Source organism: Zea mays, chromosome 2, assembly GCF_902167145.1.
Source record: "Zea mays cultivar B73 chromosome 2, Zm-B73-REFERENCE-NAM-5.0, whole genome shotgun sequence".
Taxonomy (NCBI): Eukaryota; Viridiplantae; Streptophyta; class Magnoliopsida; order Poales; family Poaceae; genus Zea; species Zea mays.
Window position 1 is genome coordinate 19,318,620 of NC_050097.1, and position 16,328 is coordinate 19,334,947.

General features: G+C 51.9%; 1 protein-coding gene across 5 annotated transcripts; it reads right to left on the reverse strand.

The window, feature by feature from the left end:
• Positions 1-5,740: 5,740 nt before the first annotated feature.
• LOC100275695 (uncharacterized) lies at positions 5,741-9,338 on the reverse strand. 5 transcript variants are annotated; one of them, XM_035964671.1, is made up of 13 exons: positions 9,002-9,338; positions 8,815-8,875; positions 8,613-8,719; positions 8,352-8,420; positions 8,216-8,270; positions 8,092-8,139; positions 7,818-7,975; positions 7,457-7,695; positions 7,171-7,231; positions 6,966-7,094; positions 6,730-6,883; positions 6,335-6,429; positions 5,741-6,254 (listed from the first exon to the last, which is right to left on the reverse strand). In XM_035964671.1, the coding sequence occupies exons 1-13, from the start codon at positions 9,191-9,193 to the stop codon at positions 6,069-6,071; spliced, it is 1,554 nt and encodes a 517-aa protein (XP_035820564.1). In that variant the 5' UTR covers positions 9,194-9,338; the 3' UTR covers positions 5,741-6,068. The 5 variants fall into 5 exon arrangements, with proteins under 5 accessions (XP_035820564.1, XP_035820565.1, XP_035820566.1 ...); NM_001149721.2 differs by having other exon boundaries at positions 5,803-6,254; positions 7,171-7,261; positions 9,002-9,273; XM_035964672.1 differs by lacking the exon at positions 8,352-8,420 and having other exon boundaries at positions 7,171-7,261; positions 9,002-9,287.
• Between the last annotated feature and the right edge of the window lie 6,990 nt (positions 9,339-16,328).

A 16,328-nucleotide genomic window follows, 5' to 3' on the forward strand; every position in this document is an offset into this window, starting at 1 on the left:
ACATCGCATTGCGGTTTATTATTAATTTTGATCTATTATTACTTTGGGTTGGTATACACTTACATTTAGTAACTGCTAATAAAATTTGACCAACTTATTAAAATCAATGCTCAGCTTTAACCCTTATTTATTGATCAGCCTTACACTACACATGAGCTCCCACCTTTGTTGAGTTTATGCACATTATTCCCCACAACTTGTTGGGCTATGATCTTTTGTGAGCTCACTCTTGCGATATATAAACCCCCCACAGATGAAGAGCAGATAGTCCAGTAGGTGGTCTACAACGAGGAGTACGAGCTTATCTAGGTGACGTCTCCCAGTTAGCTTGATGGCGCCAAGGAATAATTATTAGTTCGCTTTATTACTATTATTTATTTTTGTAAGACACTTCCGCTATGTAATAATGTTTGTGACATTTATCTCTATACACTTGGTCATTATATGTATTGTTCTTCTTTGGCGCACATATAAGACGCACCCGACTTTATCCCTTAAATCCGGGTGTGACATGCCATTAGTATCTATGTTTATAGACTGATGCATAATGCTACTTATGTTGTATGCCTATATTTTATCCACTATGCTACTATCTATTCGTAGCCTACACTATTTAGTATCTGTCCATATGCAATTATTGTGGACTATGACATCAGGATTTTTAGTTTCTCATCTTTTTGGCAGGTTGGTGCTTGGGAGAATAATAGAGAGCACAAATCATCATCAACTCAACAAGGATAATGTATTCTTGATCTATATTTACTCAGTTTTTTTTCTCGAACACTCAGGAGAGCTGCGCATCATTATATTAAGAGGATAAGAATGGTCTAAGGTAGACCAAAATACAAACTGCCCTAGAAAGCAGTAAAAGAGGGGAGGGGACAGAAAAAAGAAAAAAAGAAACTAAAAACTAAAAAGAAGAGGAAAAGAGGAGGGGCAGCAACCCCACACTAACCCTACACCTTCTAAATTAAGGCCACAACTGTCTAATATCATTTGCTCCTGCTATTCCCCAAAGCTTAATATTGGAGGGAAAACCCTAACCCTAGGATAGGGTGGGGCTGTATATTAATAGCCATGAGTTGGGCCTATCCCATTACAGAGGGGCAAGGGAGTAAATGTACCCAAACCCTAATACAGTTCCAACACCCCCCCCCCCCCGCAGTCACAACTCTATCCTGTATAGATGTTGAGACTAGAGCGAAAGTCAAAATACACTCGACGGTAACCCCTTGGTGAAGATATCGGGGAACTGCAGCGTAATGGGGACGCTGAGAACCCGAACGTCACCGGCGGCGACACGCTCGTGGACGAAGTGCAGGTCGATCTCCACGTGCTTCGTGCGCTGATGCTGCATGGGATTGGTGGAGAGCTAGACTGCGCTGACGTTGTCACAGTAGACGAGGGTGGCGCGCTGGAGGGGACTGTGGAGCTCGTGGAGGAGCTGTCATAGCTAGGAGGCGTCTACCACGCCGTTGGCCACGACGCGGTACTCGGCCTCAGCACTAGAGCAAGAGATGACGGGCTGCCGCTTGGCAGCCCATGAGACAAGGTTGGTGCCCAGGAACACGGCGTAACCGGAGGTGGATCGACGCGTGTCTGGACAGCCAGCCCAGTCGGCGTCGGTGTAGACCATGAGTTCCGACGTCGGGGATGGTCAGAGAAGAAGGTCGTAGTCGAGGGAGCCGCGGAGGTAGCGTAGGATCCGCTTGAGAGTGGTGAGATGAAGCTCCCACGAGGTGTGCATATGTAGGCACACCTGCTGGACGGCGTAGGCGATGTTAGGCCTGGAGAAGGTGAGGTACTGGAGCGCGCCGGTCAGGCTCCAGTAGGACGTCGCATCGGCGACAGGGGGCCCGTCGTCCTCTGAGAGCTTCGCCTGAGTGTCGACAGGCGTGGAGCAGGGCTTGCAGTCAGACATGCTAGCCCGCTCCAATATGTCTATGGCGTACTGGCGCTGATGAAGGAAGAGACCATGGGGTCGGCGCTCGGCGATGATGCCGAGGAAGTGATGGAGGGGCCCCAGGTCCTTCATCGCGAACTCTCGCTGCAGGGCGACGATCGTGCGCTGTAGGAGGTCGGCGGTGGATGTCGTGAGCATAATATCATCGACGTAGAGCAGAAGGAAGACGGTGCCATCGCCGCGACGGTAGATGAAGAGGGACGTGTCTGACTTGGCCTCGATGAAGCCGATGGAGGCCAAGTAGGAAGCGAAGTGACTGTACCAGGCCCGCGGTGCCTGCTTGAGGCCGTAGAGGGAGCGGTTCAGGTGGGTTGGCTGCAGTAGACAGTCTCCGTCAGAGTACCATGGAGGAAGGCATTATTGACGTCGAGCTGATGGATCGCCTAGTCCCAAGAGAGGGCGAGGGAGAGGACGGTGCGAACAGTGGCGAACTTGACGACAGGGCTGAAGGTCTCGTCATAGTCCACTTCGAGGCATTGGGTGAAGCCCCGAAGGACCCAACGAGCCTTGTAGCGGTCGAGGGAGGTCGAGGGAGCCGTCCGAGGTAAGCTTGTGGCGAAATAGCCACTTGCCAGTGACCACGTTGGTGCCTGGTGGACACGACACTAGGTCCCAGGTGTGGTTGGCCAGGAGGGCAGCGTACTCCTCCTCCATAGCGCGTCGCTAGTGTGGGTCGGCGAGGGCAGTGCGAACGAAGGAGGGGACCGGGGAGGCATCATGTGGAGTGGTAGTCGTATCAGCTGCCAAGATCAGCCGGTCGACAGGTCGAAGAACACCGGCGGCGCTGGGTCACCATCGGGTGGACGTGCCCGGGGTCACGGTGGATGGCGACCGGGTGGTACACCGGTGGCTCAGGGTGGTCTACCAGGACGTCGAGGGCCGCGGGCGTGGCCGACTCGCGGCGATGATAGACGACGGCGGGGTCGGCGAACCGCACCGGGCTCGTCGACGGGCCCGGGTCAGCAGGAGCCGAGGTAGTGACGTGGCAGCGGCGGTGATAAACGAGCGTGGGGTCGGCGAAGCGAGCCGTGGGCGTCGACGGGGCTGCGCCTGGCGCAGGCCTGATCAACGGGGGGGGTCAGCGGGGCCGCGCGTGGCGCAGGCGTGGTCGACAGGGCCGCGCGTGGCGCAGGCGTGGTCGACGGGGCCGTGTGGGGCGCGGGAATAGGCGCGAGTCGCGGCGTCGAGGCCGGACGGGGTGTGGGTAACGGCGCAAGGCGGGGCGCCTGGGAGGAGGGGGAGACCGGATCGGACTCGAGGAGGGAGTCGAGGTCAGTGGGTGGTGAGGGGCCATCAAGGGGAAACACATCCTCATCGAAGACGACGTGACGAGAGATGATGATGCGATGGGAGGCGAGGTCCAGACACCGATACCCCTTGTGGTCAGAGGAGTAGCCAAGGAATAGGCAGCAGGTGGAGCGAGGAGAAAGCTTATGAGGGGCAGTAGCGGAAGTGTTAGGGTAGCAGGCACAACCGAACACGCGAAGGTGGTCGTAGGTAGGGGCTGTGCCATATAGGGCAAAGTAGGGAGTAGGGTGGCTCACCGCCTTGGAGGGAAGACAGTTGAGGAGGTGGGTGGCGATGTGCAGGGCCTCTACCCAGTAGCTGGCAGGGAGAGACGCCTGGAAGAGAAAGCAGCGGATCATGTTGGTGGTGGTGTGAATCATGCGCTCTGCCTAGCCATTCTGAGCGGAGGTGTAGGGGCACGAGAGACGTAGCTGAACGCCACTGGTGAGGAAGAATGACCGAGAGGCGTGGTTGTCGAACTCGCGGTCGTTGTCGCACTGCAAAGCACGGACCGGGTGCTGGAATTGGGTGGATACCCAGGCGAAGAAGTGAGTGAGTGAGTGGTAAATGTGTCGGACTTCAGCCGAAGGGGGAAGTCCAAAGAAAATGGGAGTAGTCGTCCAGAATGACCAGGTAGTATTTGTAGCCGGAGAGGCTAAGGACAGGAGACGTCTAGAGATCAAGTGGACAAGATCAAAGGCCTGAACAGCCCTGGACGTGGAAGTGAAAAGGAAGACGAGAGTGACGGCCGAGCTGACAAGCATGACAGAGGCGCTCAGAAGAGCCCCGAGTATAGGATATGTCTGAGTGGCTTGAAAGTTGGGACATGATGTAAGGTCCAGGGTGCCCGAGGCGACGGTGCCAAATGGCGGCGGAGGAGGTGGTAGTAGAAAGAGCATGTGATGTGGTGGTAGTAGTAAGTGCAGGAGATGAGGCTACTCGGGTGGGGGGAGTGGAGGGCAAGTGAAGAGAATAGAGGGGGTCGGAGCTGTCACAGCGAGCGAGCACAGCATGTGTGGGAAGGTGGCGTATGGTGAGACCGAAGTTCACGAAGGTGCCCCGGACAAGCTGACCATCGTTGAGAAGGACGCGCACAACCATCCCGACGAAAACGGGCGGAGACAGGGAGGAAGTGGCGCCGACGACCAGGGCAAAAGCACGGCCGTGGTAGTCAGGAGCCACGGGAGCAGCGGGCGAGGCAAAGCTCATGTGTGGCGGGGTGACGCCATGGAACCGGGACGGAGCTCAACCGGCGCAGCGAAGCCGAGGGCGAGGATGTCCACTGTGTCACAGAAGCAGGGCGCACAAGGGGTGAGCGGGGCTGCACGGCCACGACTGCTGCTCCGGCCAGGCCGACCCACTGCGGCACGGTAGGATGGCGCGCAGGGGGAGCAGGCTGCTCCGGCGAGGCCGGCCCACTTGCGGCACGGCGCCGGGGCCCAGCACAGCAGGAGAGGGGCCAGACGGCGGCCGGCGATGGACGACAAAGATCCGACGGCCGGGGCAGGGACCTGTGGCAGGACGGGGCGGGGCGCGTGCAGGGCCACCTGGGGCGGGGAGCCTTCTCGACGGAGATGCGGCGGGCTCTGCAGAGGGCCGCGCTGGCAGGGAGACCGGGGGGGCGGAGTTGGAGATGCGACCTGGGCGCAGTGGCCGGCGAGTCGGCGCTCCAGCGGCCGCAGTGGTTGAAGGCGCTCGTGGCCGACTGCGCCACGCGCAGCTGCACGCGCCTGCTGCTTCAGTCGGACGAGGTGGCCGCGCGGGGGGGGCTCCAGCACGACCTCGCCATGCTGCACGACCTGCTCCCCGCCGCGGAGCTCGGGCTCGCCGACGACAGCGCCCGCGTCGCGGCAGTGCCGCCGCGCGGCGGCCCCGGAGCTGGAGCTAAAGGCAGGCGTGCTCGCGCTGATCCAGGAGGTGGAGCGGGAGGGAGCAGAGGGCAGGGGAGGCGCGGTTGGAAGGGCACCGGCGGGCGGCGGCTGGTAGGGTGAGCAGCCGGCGGGCTAGTGGAGGGCGGCGGCGAGGGAGGATGCTGAAAAGTCTGATACCATATTGGAGGGAAAACCCTAACCCTAGGATAGGGTGAGGCTGTATATTAATAGCCATGAGTTAGGTCTGACCCATTACAGAGAGGCAAGAGAGTAAATGTACCCAAACCCTAATACAGTTCCAACACTTACCATCCTCATGAATCTCTTGCACAATCTTGCGGATACTCGAGGGCACCCCATCAAACACACAAGCATTCCTATAGGGAATTAAACCCTTTTCTCTGGCTATTTGGTACTTTCTGCTCAGCCTTCCTCCACCAATCATGGAGAACTACATCTGTTATTTCTGGAGCCAAAGGCAGCAACCCCACCTTGTTCAAGACCTAGGTCCAAGTGTCTCTAGCAAATATGCAAGCCACCAGAATGTGTTGTGCTGTTTCTTCTTGTTGATTATAAAGAAGACATTTATCAAGATGGTTAAATCCCCTTCAAGCCAATCTATATTTTACACAGATGATTCATTCAATCATTGCATTATAAATTGTTTCTTACATTAATTATAATTCACAACATGTTCATGTTGCAATCTGTAAGGGGGATACACGCTACATGGAACAAGCGAAACTGGAGCTCCAAAATTGGCATCAACAAGGTATGTTTCTATTGCTCTCCTGTAGGTTAGGACATCTGTATGGCGACACCTCGCTGCGCGCCTTAAGCGTCTAGTCGACTCAAAGGGCTAGGTCGCCACGCTTTACCTTACCGACTTAATAACAATGCCTACAACAATGGCAATGCTCAACAAACACAGAAAAATCCCAACAAAATTATTGGAGAAAGAATTCTGAGAATGGAATTTGTGACTTCAGTTCATTGGCTCTTCTATTGAGACTTCGCAATGTCTCTATATGGGGCTCATCTCCTTCAACTGCAATTATTTTGGCAAAGTCCCCAATGTCAAAATAGTCTACTACCCTATTACCAGCTTCAAGTCCAGTCACATATGCTTTTTCCTAGCATAAGAAAAATATAAACCCATAAATAAAATTTTTTAGTATCACTCTGAATCATTTTTTGAAATGTTATGCCTCACTTTAGAAAAGGACCCATGTCGGTTGACAATCCAATCACCAGCAATAAACAAATTTGGAAAGGAAGTTGATCCTCTCAGTGTGTACTTATACGAGCCTGCAAGTAATTCATTTCCCCATTTATCAAATTAGACATTCTTATGAAACAGCACGTTTCTAAACCAGCACTGAGATGTACATATGCTAAAAAAGTATAATTTTATTATTATGATTCTTGATCCTTGTCACAGGTGCACAACATTAATTTAGGACAATATGCACTGAAATGATCTAGAGTATAGCATTACAAATCATACATAACATTTAAAAAAAACTTGTTTATTACTATAGACAGGAAGCTATCAAGAATAGTTCCTTTAAGCATTTATATTGAAATAATAATATTCTTTCAATTCACCTGGAAGAAAGTTGATTACAGAATTAGGAGATCTTCTGATTGAATATCTTATCACAATTGCGCCCTCAAAATCTTGTATGCATTTGATAAGATGTGATGAAGCTTCATAGACAATATCATCATCACTTAAGAGTACCAAATGGCTAGCATTATACTGAGAAATAAGTTGAAAGAGTAAGTACATCCTGATGAAAATGCTGTATATTTTCAAACTGATAAAGGTGACATGAACATACAAATTCAGCCTCCACAATGGTTATTGATTCTTCACAATAATCATCATATACTGAGGTAAGGTCAAAGAATGCCCAGCCAGATGAATCATCAAAACCAGAACACACATTGGCAACCTTTGGAATTATGATCTGTAAATGGATTTCATAAAATTATACAACGCAACACTGTGTGAACAGTAATCAGACAAAATGAATGTTGGCTTACCTTTTTATCAAACCATAATTTTACAGAGATCACATCGACTGTAGATAGGTGAAGAAGATTCCTGAATTCTCGATCAGACCGTAGGAATGGACTTTACATGTCAGAAAAGCATATAAATTAAATGCAGAATTCAGGTTGTGAAAACTGAAACGTATGGCTGCTTTAAGTGTTATAGGATATATGTTCTTACCATTCTTGGCTTCCAACATTACTGAATGTAGTAAGGTAAGGTTCTAAGGTAAGGCAAAACTGACCCAAGATTAACGTGTGACATATACGGTGTTACCTGTTTTTGACGATGGATTGTAGAGAAGAGAGTCCCATGGCTAAAACAAATGCATCTGCCTCGTACACATCATCACCACAAACAATAGAAGAGATGCATCCGCTATCCACATCTGTAGTCAAACTTGTTGGAACTTTATTTTCTACAAATTTTAAGCCTTTAAGCTCCAATGATTGCAGCCAAGGAGAGAAAATTTTTTCTTCTACTTCACCACGGCACAGCAAGAAGTCAGAATTTTCCTGCAAAATAGGGCATTCATTTATAAAAACTAAATCTACAGAGACAATAAGATGACAAAGGTTCATTTAAGAAATTATCGTCTGGTGAAAATCGATCTTTATAATGCAGAAGAGCACAGAACCTGATGAGACAACACATAATAGTACAGCATCCCCAGTGTTGCAGCTGCACTACATTGCTCACCAGGAGCAAACAGGGCAGCCTGAATAACTAGCTCAAAAATTTCCCTGTAGAGCCTTTGAGAGCAACCATACATCTTAAAAAGCTCTTTTGCAGTCACTACAGATGAAGATACCAACAATAATTTGATAAAGATAACCCATTATGAAGACATGTAGTACATGTGACACGTACACTAATCTGAACTAACTGGATAGACAATGGAACTTCCTTACTTGCATCATATTTCCTCCAAGCAGTGTCAGTGTTGTCGAAGTCAATGACTGAACCAAAGCAACACATAAGTGGTTAGCAAGTGAGCTGATTTTTAACAGAAGGTTAACAGCTGAACACCCGTACCTGCAGCTATGACAGGAATTGATGTCAGCCTATCACTCAAAGGAAGATTAGGGAACTGCAAAGGTAATTCAGGCTATTATTACTAATTTAGAACCAGATAAACTGATAACCCATATAAGATCTAAGGGCAACATACTTCTGGATATGCAAAGACTCCAAAGGGAGCTGGTAATCGGGGCTGGTTATGAAATATGGGAAATTCGACCTACAGGGGATCAGAACAATTTAATTTAAGGTTCAGGAGGGAGGGGTGTTAGCATAATAAACATCTTTTAGATCCAGACACAATAGCCCGGTGCAAAAACAATATGACACTTGCGATATAAAAAAAAATCATTCATAGACAATCCATGCAGCAACATGTTGTAAGTGCACAAAAATAAAGCAAAGAAATTACAGCAAGGCCCTCCGTAGAATAGTATGCTGCTTTATTCCAGCCCGTGAAAGGCGAGATCCCCAGCTCGTCGACTAAAGCGAAGATGTTGCGATACGGTTGCCAGAATCCTATGTGCAGCGCCAAGATAAGAGAATTACTAAAACAAAACTAGCACCGAATTGAAATATATAAACAAATATCCTATAATGACGGTTGACAATACCTCTGAGGCCAACCTCCTCCGTTGGGCCACTCTCCGCAGCAAGAAGCGTGACATCGTACCCCTGATCGTCAAAACAAGTTGTACTAATTCGTAAATTTGCACGTAGTCGTCACGGGCGCTTACAGGTAGACGAATACACGGGCTACAATTCACACGACAGCACTCTCAAGCGAGCCGCGAGGCCAACCTGTTTAATGAGGTGGTGCGCGGCGGCAAAGCCGGCCCAGCCGGCGCCTGCGACGGTGACCTTCTTCGGCTGGGACTCACCGCCTGGTGAGACCTCTGCTCGGACGGAGCTCCCTCGACGGCGACGGAGCCTGCGGGGGAGGACGGGCCGTGGCGGCCGGGCTCCGGCGACGAGGGCCGCACACCCGCACATTCTTTCCCCGGGAAGCTTCCTGAGTGAGGGGACTGGTTGTCCTTGTGAGGTGTTCGTCTGTATGCCACGCACGAGCGCGTCGAGTCGAACACGGAACACGAACGCCAGTCAGTACTACAGTTCGCGCCTTCACCTCACCTTCTCTGATGTTTTACGCTTTTGTCCCCCGATATCTCAAATTTTGAGCACTTCAAAATAAAAGAAAAACATAGCCAATTCTCCTTTCAAAACCATTTATCTCTGTTTGATTTTAATAAATTAAATCATACATCATAGGAGGATATTTAAGTATTTAGCGTGTATATTTAAGTATTTAACGTGTTTGGTTTTAGGAACGGGGTAGTCTCATATTCTCACTTCTCACTTTCTTGTTTGGTTTGTGGAATGAAATAAGTTGGTTCATCATCATTTTAATCATTAGTAATAATACGAGGAATAAGTTTATTCCATCAAATTTGTAGAATGACATATTATTGTCATTATGAAACACGACAGGACTGGCTTCGATGAAATGGAGGCTTGGGCGATGGCTTCAACATTTTGGAGGCGCAAACGACGACCAAACACCGGTATGGAACTGATTTAATCATTAGCCATTGCGGACACGGATTTAGCTGCTTGAGTTCACGCTGTCTGCTACCCGCTAGCTCTGTCGTCACTCTTCTCTTGCCGTCGCACTTCTCCCTCCTCTCCAGAAACCCTAGGCACCATTGCCATCGAGCTCTTCTCTTGTCGCGAGCTCTCTAGAAACCCTAGACGAAACGGGTCATACTTCTCTTGTCCAAGTTGTAGCCGAGGCTGTTGACTCAGGTCGTGCCACACCCGTTGCTGCTGAGGAGGCGCGCTGCTGTTGGCACTTGCTCTCCTGAGCGAGTTGATCCAACAGGGGAGTAAAAGTGGTGTCAACGGGGCAACAACACGAGTTGGCAATAGCTCCATTAACCTAGCCTCTCAAGGGCACTGTGCGAGGGTATTTATAGGTATCTGAGTGCCCAGCGTCCAGTGTTAAGGACGCATGTGCCCTCAGGCACCTAGGTTATCCCCGGAATATTCCCATAAAGCAGGGTTACAGACCGTAATTACAGGGAGACCTTTACAAATTAGGCCCGTAATGCGCAGCGGCCACGCAGGGTCTGTTACAATAGACCGAATCACACGTGGGCCTCCATGTTGGGCGAGGTCGCAAGATGAGACGACCTCGTCACAAGTCTTCGTCCGGCGACGTGTGGGACGAAGGGTAGGTCTGCCCGTCGTCTTGCCTTCGTTGGTGCAGCGAGGTCGGCGAAGGCATCGAGCGAAAGGTGGCGTCTTCGCCTTCGCCCCAACATTTGCCCTCCGAGGGACCAGTTCGACTAAGTCATCTGGTGCCGAAGACGTCGCTAGATGGTGGAGACGCTGCCCTCGCTCGAAATGGTTCCGCGGGGGTTTTTGACATGACCGTTGATTGACGCCGCACTGTTGGATTGTGGGTTTCCCGAAGCGCCGCGCTCTGTGTATAAAAGGGGGCGGGGGGCGGCGCGTTTTGAACTTTATCTTTCTGTGCTCCGCGAAAACCCTAACCGCCTTCTCAAAGCGCTCGCTGCTCGTCTGCCCTCCTTGCTCTTGCTCGTCGGAGATCTGGCCCGTGTGAAGCAGACCGCCCGCCGCCGCCGACGGTACGTAGCGATGCCGTCCTCTTCCTCTTCTGCTGCCGCTACACCGCCGGCCGACGCGTCGTCCGGGGAGACGCTGAGCGATGTGGCGGCGGAGGAGTTGCGCGCCGGTGACACAGTGGAGTTCGGCGTGTCGCGGATGTCCTCGGTCCGCGTGCAAGACATGCAACAACTTGGTTATTTCGGCGGCGGAGTAGCACGTGTCCCGGGGACGGAGGAGGTCCCTGAGCCAGAAGGCGAGTTGGTTGTGTTTGAGGCCTTTTTCGCTGCTGGCCTTCGTCTGCCCGCGCATCGATTTGTGGGAGAAGTCCTGCGTAGGTTCAACGTCTAGGTCCACCAGCTGACGCCAAATGTCGTGGTGGCTCTGGCGAAATATGTCTGGGCAACGACTTCGTACGGCGGGCAGCCCTCGGTCGAAGTCTTCGCGAAGTATTATTGTCTGCACTGGCCGAAAAGGAAAATCGGAAATAAGATTGCTCAATTTGGATCTTGCACGTTTACGCCGAAGACGGGCAAGACTTCGATGGAGGTCGTTGAGTTGGTTCCCTGTGCCTGCAATAAATGGGGCAACTGGTGGGAATTTTGGTTCTATGTTGCCGAAGGCACAGTCGAAGACCATCCGGGGCTTCCCGTGGCCGAGATGTGTTTGCATTATTATTCAGCATACCCGCGGTTTGAAGTAGCGGAGGAGGATGCAGACGAAGGGGCCCTGCGGTGCGCGGCCGGCCTGAGTAGCGGGCGCGATCTGGTTGAGGAGTTTGTCGCGTATGGGGTGTGGCCCTTGGCGCATGGCTAGGCGCTGGGCGAAGTGTGCCCTCGCCAGATGCCTTTCCGTGGCAGGATGTTGGTGTGGAGTCCCACCTTCGCACTGGATTTGCATGGTCGAGATCCCGCCGCATTCGTGCGTGAGGCGAAGGATGGGGCGGCGCGGATAGTTGGTCGCTACGTGCCGAGGACGGAGGGCCAGCGTAGTTGGGATATACGCGGATCCAACGATCGCTTGAATAGGGTCTTCGAGTTGAACCGTCTGCCGTATGGCGGTTATCCCAGGCAAGACGATGTCGATCGCCGCGGGAAGAAACCGGCGGCAGAGATTGAAGACGACCCCGCGCCGGCGGCCGCCCCATCCTCTAAGAAGAGGAAGCTAGGTACTGTGATGGAAGGACTGGGGGTCTCCGATAGTTTTGCTGTGGAGCTGATGGGGACATGCGCGGCCCCCGGGGGAAGGATGTCTTCGCCCGAGCTCCAGGAGTCTTTGCCGCGGATGCTGAAGGTTACCGGGGGTTGGTGGCCTGAGAACGTTCCTATCCCTCGTGCGGCCGGCGAAGACTTTTTTACATCTCGCATGGTTCGTGACTTGAGAGTGTTTCCTTATGGGCGGAATATTGCTGCTGTTGTGTCGGCAGTGATGGAGAAGGATCGTCAGGAAGCTGCGCAAAAACACCGGGCGGTCATCAGGCTGCCCGAAGCTAGGCCGAAGAGGGCACAGGGGACTGCGAAGGCTGCCGCCTACGGCGGTAGCCAGCCTTCGCTGGCGGCGAAGTCAGCCGCCCCTGGGTCCAGCAAGGTGCCAGATGTCGTGAAGGCAGCCGGTGCCGGCGTAGTCAAGTCTGCCTCGGCCGGAGCCGCGAAGGCCCGAGACTTGCCTTCGCCGGCGAAGCGCGTAGCCGACTTCGCCACTGACATTAGTGTGGATGATTATCTCACTGGTGAGTCATTGGCCCGAGTTTTTTTTGACTGTTGATACTTTGCAGGATCGGGCGAGGGGCAACTTGTTGTTGTTCCGCCTGCGGCGGCGACCACGGTGTCTGCCACGGTGCCTGGGGCGAAGGGTAGCGCTCTCAGCGCTGGCGGTGAGATTTCGGCGCTCACCGCCGTCAAAGACGAAGCGAGCACTGTGTCCCGCCGGCTGAGGGAGGCGTCGCAGCGGCTGAGTCAGGTAGTTGGGCTAGACTTCGGTTTTTACCGTTTTCGCTGGGATTGTGGTCTTATGTTTGTCTTTTAGGCGGCTGACTTCGCTGACTGCATGGCGTCGGGGGCCCTTACGGCAGTTGTGTCTACCGAAGTCGAGAGACTTCAGGCGCAGCATGCTGACGCTGTCCGGGAAAAGTCGGCCGCCGATAGCAAGTGCCGCAAGCTGACGGAGAAGGTGGCCGCGCTGGAGGGTGAGAGGACTGACCTCCGGCGCCAGCTGGCGGAGGAGAAAAGGGAGGCTAATCAGGCCCTCGCCAAGGTGCAGTCGGCGCAGGCGGAGGCCAATCTGGCACGGGTGGAGGGTAGTCTCGCTAGCCAGCGCGCCGAGGAATGGGAGATGCGGTTCAACGCTCTGCAGGCCCGCATGGAGAGGGCCGAGGTCTCGATGCGCTCGGAAGTTGAGCGGACGCGCAAACAGCTCATGGACTCATACCGCGAGCTGGGCGCGCGGACCGCTGACTTCGAAGTGCCCGACCGAGAGTCAGGCCTTCGCTGCTGAAAGGGAAATGTGCCCTTGGGCCATTTCTAAGTATTTTGGTGATTGAGTGCAAACACAAGGGCCTAAATGTGAATTTATGTACATGGATGAACAAGGTGAAAATCATGAAGTAAAGGTATGTTTCTAAGCCTTAGTACATTGGTTTTAAGTACTAATATATTTGTCTAAGTGTTAGAAACAGAAAGAAGAAGAATAGAGAAAAGGAGAAGGGACTTGGCTGTGTGCTGCCAAGACCCAGCTCGGTCTGGAGCACCGGACTGTCCGGTGTGCACCGGACAGTGTCCGGTGCGCCAGGCTGGCGCGACTCGAACTGGCCGCTCTCGGGAAATTGGCCGGCGGCGTACGGCTAAAATTCACCGGACTGTCCGGTGTGCACCGGACTGTCCGGTGAGCCAACGGTCGGCCAGGGCCAACGGTCGGCCGCGCAATCCGCGCGGGACACGTGGCCGAGCCAACGGTCGGAAGACGGCACCGGACTGTCCGGTGTGCACCGGACATGTCCGGTGCGCCAACAGCGCCAGATCTGCCAACGGTCTGCAACGGTCGTCTTCGCCGTTTAAGGAAACAAATCGGGCACCGGACAGTGTCCGGTGTGCACCGGACTGTCCGGTGCCCCCGACGACAGAAGGCAAGGATGGCCTTCCGGATTTGCTCTCAACGGCTCCTAGCTGCCTTGGGGCTATAAAAGGAGCCCCTAGGCGCATGGAGGATACACACAAGCAACCTTTGAGCATTCTTGATCATCCACACTAAGTCTCTGCGCATTCGTTTGTGTTTCTAAGTGATTCGAGCTCTGTTCTAAGTGAGAACTCTGAGATAGTCTTGTGAGCTCGATTCTTGGCCGTGTGTGTGCGCTTTTGCTGTGGATTTGTGTGTGTTGCTTCCCTCCCTTACTCTGTGTTTCATTTGTGATCATATACTTGTAAGGGCAAGAGACTCCAATTTGTGGAGATTCCTTGCAAACGGGATAGTGAAAGGAAAACAAAACACCGTGGTATTCAAGTGGGTCTTTGGACCGCTTGAGAGGGGTTGATTGCAACCCTCGTCCGTTGGGACGCCACAACGTGGAGTAGGCAAGCGTTGGTCTTGGCCGAACCACGGGATAAAACCACTGTGTCACTCTGTGCTTGATTCTCTTGTGGTACTGTGTTTTGTTGAGACTGTTGAGACTTCACCTTAGCCACTTGGCAATAATCGTGCTAACACTTAACAAGTTTTTGTGGCTTAAGTTTGAAGTTTTTACAGGATCACCTATTCACCCCCCCCCCTCTAGGTGCTCTCAATTGGTATCGGAGCCGTTCTCTTCACAAAGGGACTAACCGCCCGAAGAGATGGATCCTAAGGGGAAGGGTATAGTGATCAACGACAAAGAGAAGGAATCCTTCGTCAACGAGCCGAAGGACGATAAGCCTACCGACTCCGGCTCGGGCCAAAGACGGAAGGAAGGGAAGAAGAAGAAGACCAGGCGCATCAAGGAGATTGTCTACTACGACAGCGACGAGTCTACTTCTTCCCAAAAGGACGAGGACCACAACGACTACGAGAGAAGAAAACCGGTTAATTCGAACTTTTCTTTTGATTACTCTCGTATTCCGCAAAGTTCACATTCTCATTTGCTCTCCATTCCACTCGGCAAGCCCCCACACTTTGATGGAGAGGACTACGGATTTTGGAGCCACAAAATGCGTAGTCACCTATTCTCTCTCCATCCTAGTATATGGGAGATTGTAGAGAGTGGAATGCATTTTGATAGTTCGGATAGTCCCATGTTCATTAATGAACAAATTCATAAGAATGCACAAGCTACTACTGTTCTTCTAGCTTCCTTGTGCAGGAATGAATACCATAAGGTGAGCGGCTTGGATAACGCCAAGCAAATCTGGGACACCCTCAAAATTTCTCATGAGGGGAACGACGTCACCTTACTCACCAAGATGGAGTTGGTGGAGGGCGAGCTTGGACGGTTCGCAATGATAAGGGGCGAGGAGCCAACGCAAACATACAATCGGCTCAAGACCCTTATCAACAAGATAAGAAGCTACGGGAGCACGCGATGGACGGACCACGACGTCGTCCGCCTAATGCTAAGGTCATTTACCGTTCTTGATCCTCACTTGGTGAACAATATACGTGAAAATCCCAGGTACACCAAGATGTCGCCCGAAGAAGTTCTTGGGAAATTTGTTAGCGGGCGAATGATGATCAAGGAGGCGAGATATGTGGACGACGCCTTGAATGGTCCGATCAACGAGCCGCAACCTCTCGCTCTCAAGGCAACACGAAGCAAGGAGGCGCTACCTAGCAAGGTGGCACAAATTGAGGCGGCCGGACTCAACGATGAAGAGATGGCTCTCATCATCAAGAGATTCAAGACGGCGCTAAATGGTCGCAAGGGGCAGCCAAGCAAGACCAAGACCAAGGGGAAGCGCTCATGCTTCAAATGCGGTAAGCTTGGTCATTTTATCGCTAACTGTCCCGATAATGAAAGTGACCAGGAAAAGGGGAACAAAAGAGAAAAGAAGAAGCAATACAAGAAGGCAAAGGGCGAGGCGCATCTAGGAAAGGAGTGGGACTCGGATTGCTCCTCCTCCGACTCCGACAACGAAGGACTCGCCGCCACTGCCTTCAACAAATCGGCTCTCTTCCCCAACGAGCGTCTCACATGTCTTATGGCAAGGGAGAAGAAGGTGAGTACTCAAGACTCCACTTATGCTTCTTCTAGTGATAGTGAGTCTAGTGATGATGACATAGATTATTCATGCTTGTTCAAGGGCTTAGATAGATCTAAGATAGATAAAATCAATGAATTGATTGATGCATTGAATGAAAAGGATAGGCTTTTAGAAAAGCAGGAGGATTTATTGTATGATGAACATGATAAATTTGTAGAGGCACAAAAATCATATGCTTTAGAAGTAAAAAGAAATGAAATGCTTTCTTATGAACTATCTACTTGTCATGAAACCATTTCTACTTTACAAGGTTTTAACAATGATTTAAATGCTAAGTT

What these genes read in the sequence shown, in the direction of transcription:
- LOC100275695 (NM_001149721.2), bottom strand. Translation starts at nt 9,193, where the DNA reads ATGTGCGGGTGTGCGGCCCTCGTCGCCGGAGCCCGGCCGCCACGGCCC. An exon ending in CAATCCATCGTCAAAAACAG is followed by an intron (nt 7,262 to 7,456) that starts GTAACACCGTAT and finishes TGACATGTAAAG; the next exon opens with TCCATTCCTACGGTCTGATC. An exon ending in AATTATGGTTTGATAAAAAG is followed by an intron (nt 7,095 to 7,170) that starts GTAAGCCAACAT and finishes ATCCATTTACAG; the next exon opens with ATCATAATTCCAAAGGTTGC.